This window comes from Pholcus phalangioides, unplaced genomic scaffold (genome assembly GCF_987345545.1).
Source record: "Pholcus phalangioides strain wild (caught in Gottingen) unplaced genomic scaffold, Ppha-v1.0 ptg000001l_1, whole genome shotgun sequence".
Taxonomy (NCBI): domain Eukaryota; kingdom Metazoa; phylum Arthropoda; class Arachnida; order Araneae; family Pholcidae; genus Pholcus; species Pholcus phalangioides.
The window spans coordinates 19,977,433-19,992,213 of NW_028301594.1; the positions used below are offsets into that span (position 1 = coordinate 19,977,433).

Consider the following 14,781-nt stretch of genomic DNA (forward strand, 5'->3'; position numbering starts at 1 on the left):
AACTATGGTTATGCTCCATACGTATAGTTTAAACAACTATAGTTTATGGATCATATATGGTCCAGGACTTTGAAGGTAGTGCTGGTTTTGTTTGTGAAATACATGAGAAGAAAGCTAACATTTCACACGACAGCTAATGATGTTATGAATGTGTTTTTAATCTCTTCTTCACACTTTTTTTAATTAATTTAATTTTTGTTGCAAATACGTGTAGTGCACATATCATATGCGGGCAAAAATAACTAATCTGTTTAGTGAAGGGAAGAAAAGTTATACATTTTTTTCATATTGTTAAAGAGAGAGGTGCGAACCAGGCGATGTCAGGAAAAATACTGTTTATTATACAAGAGAGGACACAATACACAAGCACATACACACCTACGCAGATAACTAGAAACGACCGGTTCATGGACATGCAGCGTCATCTATACACATACATATATAATATAAACTAGTGCGATTACATTTCTAACACATATTACTAAAAATTTCCAACTTTACTTGGAAATTAGCATAAATAGCCGATAAAATTTATATAAATGTTGGGAAAGTCAATCAAACTCTCTTTACGGAGACGCAGGCCCGTCATTTAGGAAGGCTTTTAAAAATTCACTAAAAATGGTATATATATATATATATATATACAAATATATATACATTGAGTACATGTGCTTTGCCTCCCCCTCCCCCAGAAAAAGTTGAAATGACGGCCCTGCGAGCCGAGACGGTTGGTGGTTATGCATAACCACCTGTGTATCACTTTTACAGATATAATACCAATAGCGACCGAAAACAAACGTCGTATAAATGTGAAAGTCGTATAACCGAGGTTACACTGCGTATTTTTCATTGTTCCTTGTTCATAGGAGAGAGAGAGAGAGAGAGAAGAGCAGTCTTTCTCTCTCTCTCTCTCAGCTCATTTTTTCCTCTCAAAGCTACAAATTCTTTCACTCTTGTTCATAATTAACACTAAAAATTCTTATATTGTTATAAAGGGAGCAAAATCACAAAACTGATTACCTTGGAAGAGTGCTTTTTATTCTCACATAATAATCTAGTAATCATATGAAGTGATGAAATTTTGTAGATTTTATATTATCATACACTTTATATGCGAGGTAAATTTGGTAAATCGGTGATTATTCATAATCGTCAGTTATTATGCATAATCACATACCGTCTCGGTAAGTTTTATAAATTTCCTACATATATTATCACTCGCTTTTACCGATGAATATGCGTAGTTCCCGAACAAAGTTGGAAAAAATCGTGTGGTAATATCACTTAATCTCACGTACGTGATGGGTTCGCTACACATATATATTGCAATGAAAATTAAACTAAAATAGTTGTTATAAGGATAAAAAATTTAAACTATCATCAGCATTGTAATGTTAACTTTCTTTGCATTCACATTTATAAACAGTTTTAAATTGCAAAATTTATCAAACTTGTTTTATCACATTTACAGTAACATATGTATAGTACTCGTACATCCATGTTCGTCAACCTTTTGTACAGCTGCAGACAGGTGAAATTAATTGAATAATATCCTTTACCGGCGGAATTATGGTCATTAGATTTAAATGTAAATTTGTTCCAGTCCTATACAGGGTGTTCCCAAAATTCGGGAATAGCTTAAGAATTCTTGAAAATTGAAGGAATCGGTGCACTTGAATGCGATTTCCAGTGATTTCCTTTCGCGCAACGTGCTCTATCTACAAACGTTTGAACTAATTTTTTCCCCGTACCAACCCCCCCCCCAAATTACTTTTTCGCGAACTGCATTCAAATATACCAATTCCTTCAATTTTTATGATTTTTAAAATATTTCAAATTCATGGGACATGCTTAGTTCAAGCAATATCAGTGGAAAAATTTTATCTCGGCCTACGTCTTCAGTCTTCGAACGAATTACTACTACTACTACTACTTAACCTACTTAACCGTACATGCATCTCGTACACATTCCTCTAAATTTCGGAATTTCTAACGAATTGGTACACATCGAAATGGAAACCTAACGATTTACTGACGTACGTCGGCGTATCACTTGTGCAATGTCACTTTTTCCTACCAGTGTGTATACCAAGTTCCATCCCGCATTGTAAGTGGAAAGAGCTTTCACAATATCGTATCTTAAACAAAATTTTTAAATTCATGGGGAATTCATAAAACATTAATTTTCAATTTCTCTCTACTCAAATAATGTAAGTTGGAACATGAATGAAAGAAAGCCTTTGTAAATTTTATGAAGAACACTAAAAAAGGTATCTCTAAGGATGACATCTTTCGGAAAAAATATTGGAGTTTTATCTTGAGATTTCTTCTAAACTGTTTTCTAAGTTCCTAATTTTTGGGTGAAAAGGTAATTGAAATTCTCCATCAGAGTTTTGTTTCACTTTTGTGCCATTCGAATTTTCTATTAAACTCAAATGAAAGAGAAAAAGAACTTCTCATAAATGTTGAATGCTTTCAGAATAGGGTGAAAAATAAAATTAATTGGTTTCGATTTCAGCTCCGAAGAAGCCACCGGCAGAAGTTCAAGGCTCGCCGATGTCTTCGACTTCAATTAATGTCACTTGGAAGGTAAGACGGCTAGCTATATAATATAGTATATTGATTAGAAATGACAGTAATTGACGATAATTAAATCGCAGCAATAATTCTATCCAGGTTGAAAAATCTTTCCACTCATTTTCGTATGGAATATCGTACGTGGTCGCTTAAACCTTTCCCCCATTAGAGCACAAATCCGTTCCTTTCATTCGGCTTTGTAGCAATATGCATTATATTGCAAGGAAACGATAGCCAAGTTATACATTGGAAATTCGGTTCAGACCATTAATCTTAATAAACATGGGGATAGATGATGATGATGATCAAAAAAGGGAAAAGATTTGATGCTCAATCGCATAAAATATGACGGTTTTCCACGAGAGGATTCGGGTATGATCCATCAATCGATATACTAGTTCGTATGATGTGACTATCTTTTCCTTTTATTTTTTCAAGTCTCATACAACGCATTTGCATCAACAAATATCGATTTCGATTTCATCAGTTGAATACGATTTATCACTCAGAAAAATCGATTTGGATACGATCTCCAGGATTATGGTGTTTACTCTCATGGAATATATCGCTATTATAAATACTGTATGAGGATGAGAAAATTTCATGAACATTTGGGTAATTTAAAAAACCAATGTTCACGAATTATACAATATACATATTGAGGTAAATGTGATACCGGTGATTGGCCATATAATCACCGGTTACTATGCGTAATCACCAATCATCTCGGTAAGTGTTTGATAAGTTTTCCCACACTTATCACTTTTACCGGAGATTATACATAATTCCATAATGAAGTTGATAATTATGATTAATATGGAAAAAATACGAAAAAATCACTTAATAAATTCAACCACTTATCAGTGTCTGCCATGCGTGATAGGTGCACTATACATATTTTGTCATAAAAAGTTTTTATCAAAGTTTTATGAGGATAAAAACGTATAAATTAATATCAGTCTTGTATAATGTTAGCTTTTTCACATTTATCAACATTTTTAAACAATAAACATCAACGATCGAATCCATCATCCTAGACTGAAGTCTTAGCAAAATGGTCAGTAATAATTGAGTAAAGTCAGTAAATTTGAGTCATTAATTGTGACGAGTCATAATATTTACCAATACAAGCTGGAATTACACATAATGGCCGGTAAATGTCATAAATTCGCAAAATCTATCAAACTTACCAGACAGGTTTGCAATTATGTATAATCACTGGATTTATCACATTTACTCTAACATATACAAGGTGTCCTGTAAGTGCTATCACGGCCTTTATCTCATTAACCGTCCGTCGTAGAGGTATAATAACAATTTCAAAAAGCCTCAAAAGGCGTTCAAAAATTACCCTGTACCAGCTTTGAAAGTGGAAATATAGTGTCACAAAATAAAAAAAATCTAAATTTTTATACGGTCCCCCTGTGCTCTAACTTCCAATTATAAAGTTGTTGTACTGTATCTCATAATGCCAACAAAAAAAAATCCATTTTTCCAAGTTCACTGAAATATTCGAAAAACGGAGGAAATTTGGGGCAATATATGTCTAAATGCAGAAAAACCGTTTTTTTACCCGTATTTAATGCCGTTTTTTTCCTCAAATTTCTTCCGTTTTTCAAATTCAAATATCTCTGTGAAGATTGCACTTAGAAACATTGGATTTTTTTGGCATCAGGAGAGACTGGGCAACCACTTTCTAACTGGAGGTTGGAGCACAGGGAGGGGACCGTATAGAAATTTCGATTTTTTTATTATGTTACACACTGTATTTTGATTCTCAAAACTCGCGCAGGGTAATTTTTAAACGCCTTTTGAGCATGTTATAAATTAGAACCATACCTTTACGACGGACGGTTGATGAGGACGTGTTAACACTTACAGGACACCCTGTGTATAAATTAGTATGGAAAATTCATCAAAAGTCTCAGAAAAACATCGATATTACTTTCCAAATTATCAATAGAAATTTTATGTGCGGATTGTGTTCAATTATATTCCATGGCACAATTCTTCCAAGTTAAGCATCATGTTCACATTTCTGTTCGAAACTCTTCTGCAATAAATTTATGAAAATATGAGTTTGTGATTTCTTTTCTGATTCAGGTCTTCAAAATTCATTACATATACAATATTTTGGCCTATATGCCTGTATATTTTAACATTCACACTTGAAAAATGTATGCAAATTAACTTTGTAATGTCTTTTCACTGGAATTTTTCCGTGATTCAAGCCAAAAAAATGTCTTTGATCTCATTTACATATTATAAAAGACAAGAAAGGGATTCCCAGATTTTTTATTATTTTTTATTTATGAAAATTTCCAGCATTCGCGAAATCTCAGAAAATGCTAAATTTTCCGCGATACCATCCGTTCGTTTCCATTATGGTCCACTGAATATTATTGTAATAGGTTATAAGAAAAATGATTTGATGCATGAATTTTAACTAAAATATATGTAAAATCAGGGTTACATTCAAAATGACGTCTAGAATATTGATTATAACGAAAAAAAATAAATATTTAATTCTGTAATTATTATAACATAAAAATCACGTCTTGTCTTTTGACCACTTGTTTCTCCCTTTTGTTTCATGTGTTGTAATTTGCACGTATTTCAATTATTATTTGTTCAGAGGCCATCGGATGAAGAAGGAACAGGAAGCATAGAAGGCTTCTACGTTGGATACAAAGAGAGGGGAAGCTCACTTCAGTATACTTTCAAGCCGATACAAAACGTTCCTAATGGAGATTTGGTTTTCAACACTAACATCTACGATCTAAAACGTTTCACTGAATACTTGGTGGTAGTCCAAGCTTACAACTCCAGAGGTGCCGGTCCACCCTCTGAAGAGATATTCTTGCGCACTTTGGAATACGGTAGGTCATTATTAGACATAGCGTAAATTTTGAGCAAAATAAAAACCAAATAACAAAAAAACAGCTTCCAAATTGCATATTTCGTATTTATTTGCTAAAATTAAAAATTTTTAAGTTAAAAATAATTCCGCATTCATTACCAAGACGATTTTTTTTTATAAAATAATTTGCATTCATTTACGAAAAAAAAAATACATCGAATCAAAAATTTCGCATTCATTCCAAATTTGCATTCACTCGTAAAAAAAAATGCAATTAAAAATTCTGCATTAATTTGCAAAATGAACTAAACTAATGACCCATTTTTAATGCAAATACAAAGCCACAACCGGCAAGATACCCAACGAGGTTGACTGAGAAAAACGTGCCCATAACACAAATATGGATGTCATATATTTCTAAAATACAGAAACCCAATTAAAAATGCAATTATAGAAACTAAAAACCATATATACAATGATAAAATATTATACAATGCCCATAAAAAAAATATCTATGGTTGTCGTGTAACTAAAGTTTGATTGCGTGGCCAAGTATTCATCTACTATACTATACTTAATTGAAAGTTCTAGAAGTGCCCAGCAAAATTACTACTTTTTTCCGCTTGAAAAAGTAAATTATCAACATTTCACGGAAAAATGCTGAAAAAACAAATTTTTGCATTTATTCATCAAAAATAATAAATTTCTCATTTATCGCTTCTATTTCGTAAATACGAAAATTGCGTATCTCTAGTCATTATACATTCACGTCAGTGCTATAGAAAGCTTTTTAAAGAATTTACAGCAAAAATATCCATAAATATCTGTATAAACGGTGGAATTTTTATACTTCTGCTATAAAATTATATAATTTCTCTTCTAAATTTATAATCATAATGAATGTACCAAATCAATAAGAACAATTTAACAGGATAAACCTCTGTGAAAAATAACATTTATTTATCAATCATCATTTCAACCACAGAAACAATCCAATTACAGTTTGAGAAAAATTGGAAAAGAAACCAGAATGCACACATGTAAAAAATAAAATAAACCAAGTAAATATTATATAAAAAATTAAAATAAAATGAGGAATAGGAATTTATTTTAATTAATTTTTTTTTTTTTGGTAGCAAAAAGAAGAAAGTCTATTTCACATTTTTGTCGAGAGATGGAGTAGTGTAATAGTCAAATCTCAAAATTTCGTTAAAAATACGCCTTGAGACAAATATTTGTAAACACTAGTAGCGATCAATGTACCAATTACTACTTGACCGTACACGCACCTCGGGAACATTACTTTTCTAACGAAATGATGAATATACCGGAACGTGTGTTCTGAGCGTATGTGGGGCCCTAACGTATTTAAGCTGGCAGTGTTATGCGGGCTTCGTCTTCTATTGATGCTGCCATCTGCCTTCCATTTTTTTGAAGTGAAAACGGCAGATGCCTGAATTTTCTTATTATGAATTTCTACACCGTTCATGGTGTCTGAAAACTCAGAAAATTGCATAATTAGCGATATTCCCCCTTCGCTTGCAAAGTGTAATTTCTTGCGATAGTAGAAACACCCATCCATTTAAAAAAATTTTCCTCTAAAAATAAAAGAAACTAAATAACTTCATTTTTTAACCAAAAAAATGACCATCCACCGTGAGAATAGCAAACTGCATTTATACGTACATATACACCAATTCTTTCAACTTAAACGAATTTCTGTGTGCAGAAAATGACCGTGGTGCGACAAAAATGAACAAACTATACGAATTTTCTAAAGTGTTCGCGGACAACACACAATATAAAATTATCTCACGAAACACTAAATTTTAAGAATCTGCTATTTTCCCCTTCCTAAATGGAAAACGGGTGGCAGCACACAGTTCTCGAACAAGAGCCATGCATAACTCTGACGTCACAAATACATTAGGGCCACACATACACAGCACTTTTCTTCATGAGCTACCCTTAAGAAATTCCCAAGAGGTACGAGATTCACGAGGTACGTACACGTTCAGTAGTAATACAATGAATGTTATTCGCAAGGGTGCCGCAAACTTCAAAAAAGGTTGGGAGGAAACACTGATCTAACTCATTACTTTACTTGAAAATTTCTTTTATCCATATTCACAGATCCACCAGGGATACCATCACTGAAAATCACCAACGTCACCACGAGATCCTTCAGAATCTCTTGGTCGCTGCAGAAATCGACGTCATCTCCTGTGGCAGGTAAATATCTCTTTCCAAGTCTTGTTGATTAATTAATTTTATTTCATTCTATAAATGAAGTAAATGTATAATTCAAACTTTAAAGCTCTTATTCGATATTCTCTCAGAGTTTTCCTCCGAAACAACACGATTATACATGTATCGTACAGATTGTGAATGGATAATTAGATCCGCGGAAATTAGTCTAGTTGTAAATTTAGTTTCTCTCTCTCTCTCTTCGTTCGAACGAACGAATCATGTTAACTCTCACCACAAACTGAGAATATTAATAATTTAACGTTAGATGTTATGACACGAGTATGACTTTCAAATGAATTTTCATTACGGGGGAAACGTTGTTCTCGCAATTACCATTGTGATTCCGGGTTGCAGGTTACATTCTGCACTACAGGAATGATAATGAGGAATGGAGAGAGGCTCACATTACTGGTGACAAGTCGTACTTCGTGCTGCAAGATCTCCGCTGTGGAACCTCTTACTCGTGTTACTTGGTGGCTTTTAACAGCGCCGGAAAAGGTAACGCTAGCGATGTCTTCACGTCCAAGACCGACGGAAACGGTGAGAGGATGAATTATGAAATATTATTTAAATCGAGGAATAATTAAATATAATTATTATATTACATATAATCCTGCTCAAATTTACTTGGTCATGCTTATGAGCGATTGATATCTCGGTTGTACTATTTCCTATAGCTCCGATTGCTCCAGAGAAACGGATGTTGCTTTCACCAAACTCGTCTTCGGTCCTGGTGTACTTGAACAGCTGGTACGACGGTGGTTGTCCGATATCTTTTTTCGTGGTTCAGTATAAGATTAGCGGCCATAAGGAATGGATTCTGGTTTCGAACAACGTACTCCCCCAACAGAAGACGTTGAAGATAGGTAGCCTCACTCCAGGCACTTGGTATTCGCTACTCATGACTGCTCGGAACGACGCCGGATCCACTGACGCCGAATACGTTTTCGCAACTCTCACTCTTACTGGTGGTAAGTTTCGGCTTAAGACGCGGGAAATTTGCTGTATTTGCAATTGGGATAATCAACGCTATAATATGCAATATCTTTGTATGGTTCTCCAAGAACTAGAATGAACAAAAATACCCATGTACATCCTATGTAGCGTCATGTGACTTAGGATGTTTCGTTATTTTCTTTTAGGTAAAGTCAGAGCCCCTTGAAATGCAACGCTGACTCATCCTCCATCTTTAAGCAAAAGTGGGGCGTCTGTATTATCGGTAGAGCCAATCGCCTTTCCTTATCCTGCTTTTTACCAACAATTTCCGAGCGGCAAACTTGTCTTAAAGAGGAATAACGAGTCTGCTCTCTTTCATATGTGCCTTAGCTAGAGTGGCTCAAAGGCCCGGGCTGACTCATCCGAAATATTTGAGTGAATACTGACGTCCGTATTATCGCTATAACTAATCGCTGTTCCACATCCTGTTTTTTCCTTAATGATTAGATGGCATTTGGAGCGGCAAAATCAGTTTTCTATTCGAAGATGGAGAATGATGAGTCCACTCCGCCTTCCTACGCACACCTTAGTTATATATAATCTCTGTTCCCTATCTTGCTTTCTTTATCAGTGATTTCTGAGTCATGAGTAGGAGTTCTTTGTTCAAAGTGTGAACGAGTCCACTGTTTTTTATTAGTGGTATAGGATAAAACAGTTTTATCAACCAGTTTATACTGCCTATATAATCTTTCTCATTCGGTGTCCTCGGCGTTATTTTTTGGCATCTTTTACAATCTTCTTTCTACGCCAAAGAAGAACGAAACTAAGAACACAGTGGAAGCAGGTTGGTGATGATGACCGATTTGTGCGAAGACAGCGTACAAGCAACCCCTGAAAATTACTTACTTACCCCCCCCCCCCTTCTACGATAAAATAGACATACTTTCCAGAGATAATTTCAAAATTGAATTTGTTAGTTGAAAAGCAATAACATGGCGTGATTTTTATAGGTTACCAAAGGAGCAGGCGTCTCCAACCTTTGACAGAGTGGGGAGGGGGGCAAATTTGAAAGCCTGCAGGTCACTAGGCTGTACAATACACGTTACCAAATACGCTAGGCGGGCCATGCTTTGACGACCCCTGTTATCGAGTAAAGAAATGCACCACACAATTAATTTTTTTTTTCTCTCTTCTCTCACAGAAGTGCCACCTCCACTCTCTGAGACAAGTGACTCCGTTGACTCCATTTACCGCCACTTGACCATCACTTTGCCAGTGATGAGCTCGGTGTTCGTCCTTCTACTGGTCCTGTGTGTGGTATGCTTTGCTTCTCAGAGACGACCCGGTTGCAGAGCTCGCACGCCAGATGGTTGGTATTTTTATCAGCATTTACGTGCATGCATCTGGTGTAAGCTCCATATAAATGTGTGGTGATCCATGAGGGAGATTTACGTCTCATTAATAGTATTTTTATTTTTTTTCAATTAACAGGTGTGGTTGGTGAAGGCTCGACGAAACCAGAGCAGATGTCACTAACAGTTACTTACGACGCGACAGAAGCGATGTACATCCCGACACCGTACGCTTCAAGCCGTGTGCCAACTTTCAGCCACAAACAGCAACAACAACACTGCGGCTCGAGTCCAGCTGTTAATCGTGATACGGGAACTTTTGGAAGCATCAGAAGCAGCTACGTTTACGATGTACCGTGTCTTCGAAGGGCGGTGAGAGAAATATAGTTTCTACTGATTTTAATCCGCTAAATACATAGTGCACAGCTGTGTTGTAAATAAACTGGCACTACTCAGACGTATGTAGTGCCCGTTCTGGAGGACGTATTTCATTGAAACTTGACATATATGCTATTTAGACCATAAGAAAAAGATAACTGCGATGAAAAAGCACCATCTTTTCAACTGGTAGTAAAAATTTAACTATTTTTTATCACGTGTAAATTAATGCATTTCTCTGTAAATCTCGCCAAATTGACGACAAACTTGGCAATTCTGGCGACAGCTCCGATGATTTGGCGATGTCATAGCGCCAAGACAGGTGTAAAGATTTCAATTTCACATCTTTCTTTTTCTCATTGTCCATATATCTTATATACCAAGTTTCATCAAAATGCCTCCATTATAATGGACGCTACATATGTCTGAGTAGTGTCAGTTTATTTATAACCACCTTGTATAACTAGTGATTTGTGAAAAGTTATATCGATAGCTCGAAATTCAGACAACTTGTTTCAGAGATATTGAAATCCATGTTCAGTTCGTACAATTTGCATTAACCCCTTAGAAATTACAGTTTCTATGTACAGAGCAAATAAACGCTATATTTGTGATATATTAAGCTACTACTAGGTAATCGAGCATTCCTCTGGGCAATTTCTAATGAATTGGCACATGCGGGAAAGTGTTGCATGCGTATATATGCGTGACTATAACGCTTCTAAGTTTTCAGTTATGTTTGTTTCTACCAAGCTAGGTGGTCATATCGCCATACATCAATTAACAACCGATCGAGTTGAGTTCGGAAACGAAGGCGCAATGTATCGGTGGTCACTCAGATTCGGATGGGAAGAAAACTTATCTATTCCTTCTCTCTAGGATTGAATTCACGGACTTGACGGCATCCTTCGTAGTAGTAGACGAGTATGTTACCACTGTGACACTCAGACATGTTATACTGGTGCTACAATCTGTCTTCCATATTTTCAAGTGCAAGTGAAAAATGCTTGAATTTTTGTGTTATGTATTATGTCAAAAGTCCTGCGGGGAGACTTTTTCAAATGGGAGACCAGCTAGAGCATTTATCCCTCAAAGTTGGAAAACCGCAGAAAAGCAACTTCAGCCGACCACCAATGTACTACTAGTGCGGATTGAACCTGAATCCACGCGATGGGATTCCGGTGCAATACCCACACGACCAAAAAGCTGTGGAAATGTCTGTATTTGGTCTAATTAGCCTTATTCATCTTAGCCTTATCATCCGACGTTGCTGTTTCCCCACAAATGTCCCTTTGGACTGTGACAGGGTTATGCATCATGCCTGGTCCTAGTGCATAAAATGACCTGGAAACGAGAAAATGAGAAATTATAGCATGGCGTTATGCAGAAGAGAAATTAGAAAACCTTTCTGTAGTAAGACTGGACCGTGACGTTCATCCATCAGGTACTAATCGTAATACCATCGTAACTAATTATGATTGATCTGGACTGCGTGCGTGCGTGTATGTGTGTGGTTATTTAATGTAATAAAGTCACCAAGAGTCCAACTCAACCCTTGCGTTCGACTTTTAACTGGCTCAAGTTGATAGATGTGCCTATGTAAGAAGATTTTTTGACAACGAAAATAATGGCTAGGCTTTGCAACATTGTTTTGAAAAATGGATGGTGAATTTTTCCAAATACAGAAACTGAATTACAATACGGACCGTGCGGGAGATCAGTGATTTACGGTAGTATCTCAATGCACAAAATAACGTTTCCCCCCTCAGTTTTATGTGTTTTACTTTCCAGAAAAAAGTAAACAAGCAATGTGTATTCTCCATGTATTCACGACGATAACACGTTCATGTTAGGAAATACTACAACGCATTACATGTCACTCGATCCTATGTTTTTCGCCCTAAATCATCAAAAAGCCGAAGCAATTTATTTTCCTCGGGATAACGGACGATGTCATATTTATGCGTCGCGGGCAATAAACAATTCAGCAAAACGTGATTAAAGAGTTCCTTGTGCAAGGCGAACAGCAGTCAGTGGCTGTTTTGAGATTCCGCCTACGGGGAGACATGGGTAAGGCGTGTCTCTAAGACAAGCGTCAACACAAAGACAACCAGAATAAGACTCGAGTACAATATAAAGGACGAGAAGAAAAAAAAATTAATAAAGCGGCGAAATATCTCGTCTGGATCATATCAGCTTATGGTAGAAATCTTGGATGTGTTTTGAACGATGGGAAATAGAAAGACAATTTTTATTTCGATCAAATGCCGTCATTCCACTAAGTTCCGAATTACTCAGAGTTGTGAGAAGACAATAATATACATATTAAAGTACCACATTTTATACGAAATTGTTATATGCACACTACTGCTACTTTACAGTACGTACACACCCAGGGCTTCATCCCTTTGAAGTCATGGTTATTGCTTCGGATTAGTGGAAGTGGTCTCGGTGTTACTACTACTACTACTACTATTTAACCGCACATGCACCTAGTACGCATTCGATATCGGAGTTAATGCGTGACATCACTGCTCAAACACTTTTGTTTTAGCATACGAGATCCGCACCCGAAACTTGCCGAATTGACGTGGCTTTTTTACATTTTATTTGCTTATTTTACTGTATTTAAGTGAGTGATCGCTCGTTAATGGTGTTGGTTTGAGCTGTAGTGTCACAGGTAAGCGCGTGTGGTATTTTTATAATATTTTTGTATTCTACTAGCAAATTAAATGGATTAAATCCAATTAATAGTTGCTAAGTTATAATTTCTTATATTAGCATTCAAACTAATAATAATAATATCTTCAAACATTGTATATTAGGTTTTTTCTTATGTATATATATTTTTGATTCCCATGTTGCAGTTGTATTGGTAATAAAGAAGTCCAAGGCTTCTAAAAACTACGCCTTATATATTCGAATGAAAACAAAAATATATATAATCAAAAATTATTAGAAAGTTTAAAAGATAATTATAATTATATCTGTCCCGAGTTGGCTTTCAATCAACCCAATAAAAATTAACTAATGTACGGAAATTGGATTGGGTCCGTGACAAATATTCTTAGTGGAAATTACCTCATGAGCAAATGCAAAATTTCTCATTTTTAAACGGTTAAATGGTTGGTCGAAGCAAGCCAGTAAATACACAGATACTAATTGGCAATAATTGAGAAGATAACTTCAGATAGAATCCAGTAAAATGGACAGTACAGTGACTACAAGCTATCGTAATTAAGAAGGTGGAAAGCGGGAGCACTTGGTTCTGTTTGAGCAACGACGTTTGCTTGTACCGACTGCGGCACGTCATATAACAGCCATTATTGCATAGCTTTTACACGCACCACGTACACGCTGTATGTGCGTGTGTGTGTTCTGGGTGTTCGGAATGTATGTATGTTCTGAGTATGTGTGTGGCCCCAATGTATTCATGTTGTCAGAGTTGTGCTTGTTTCGCGTTCTGCTGACGCTGCCATCTGTCTCCCATATTTTGAATTTTCATGTTATGTCAGTATCGTTTTGTAGGTCCGCCAGCTCTCTACACAGACTATTTTAAATGGGAGACCTGCTCGCATTCACCCCTCGAAGTTGGAAAACTCGCAGAAGAGCAACTTCATCCGATCGTCACTGTGCGTCTGCGACGTTCGAACCTGAATCCTCACGATGAGAGTCCATCAAACGACTGCTGCATTGTTTTATCTATCAAACACATCCCGAAATAACACTACGTATTTGTTTAGCGTTCGGTATTATTCTTCACGAATATATATATATATAGCAATTTTCCATTTCACTTCCTTTTCCTTTCTGAAATCTCTATTTGGTATCATTGCAATCATACACAACTCCTGACAGCCAATTAGATCGATATTAATGGTCTCAAACCTAATACGAACTTCCGAAACTAATTAATCCATCCGAGATGGGAACGAAAGACACAAGACCCGGAATATTTTAAACATTACCAAGTTTCCTAAGAGCTTCGCGTAAAAGTTTTTTTAAAAGTTAATATAAACTCTCTTAAAAGTCACACGTGTGAGTTCCATTTTATAACGATATATTTTCCCTCTACACACACATACATATATTTTTCATTATCCCCGCTAAAAGTCGTGACTTGACTGTGTACTGTACATGGGAAGCTTTTAATCATCTGGTGTCGCACATAACGGTTCTCACAAGAAAACCATCATTCAAGCAAAACTGGCAATTAATCATTACAGTCTTCCTGGAAACTCAGTTGATCGATTAATCATTAATTACTCAAGTGTGTAAAGAAAAAAAGGTTATCGTGAATTTATCGTAACTTTTACGAGATTTTTGTCAAAAGATCGCAAAAATGTACGATATAACAAATACTAAGTATAAAGAGAACTTTTCTCAAAGAACAAAAATTTTCGAAGTTTTTTTCGGATCCGGAAAAAA

At 35.9% G+C, this 14,781-nt stretch overlaps 1 protein-coding gene across 2 annotated transcripts in view; it reads left to right on the plus strand.

The window, feature by feature from the left end:
• The window catches only part of LOC149090035 (cell adhesion molecule Dscam1-like), a 105,228-nt gene that overhangs the window by 81,160 nt on the left and 9,287 nt on the right, over positions 1-14,781 (plus strand). For both annotated transcript variants that reach the window (XM_089232013.1, XM_089232015.1), the window contains exons 16-22: positions 2,519-2,589; positions 5,213-5,456; positions 7,571-7,669; positions 8,042-8,227; positions 8,365-8,658; positions 9,825-9,992; positions 10,115-10,347. In XM_089232013.1, the coding sequence (XP_089088139.1) occupies positions 2,519-2,589; positions 5,213-5,456; positions 7,571-7,669; positions 8,042-8,227; positions 8,365-8,658; positions 9,825-9,992; positions 10,115-10,347 (1,295 nt within the window). The remainder of the gene's footprint in view (positions 1-2,518; positions 2,590-5,212; positions 5,457-7,570; positions 7,670-8,041; positions 8,228-8,364; positions 8,659-9,824; positions 9,993-10,114; positions 10,348-14,781) is intronic.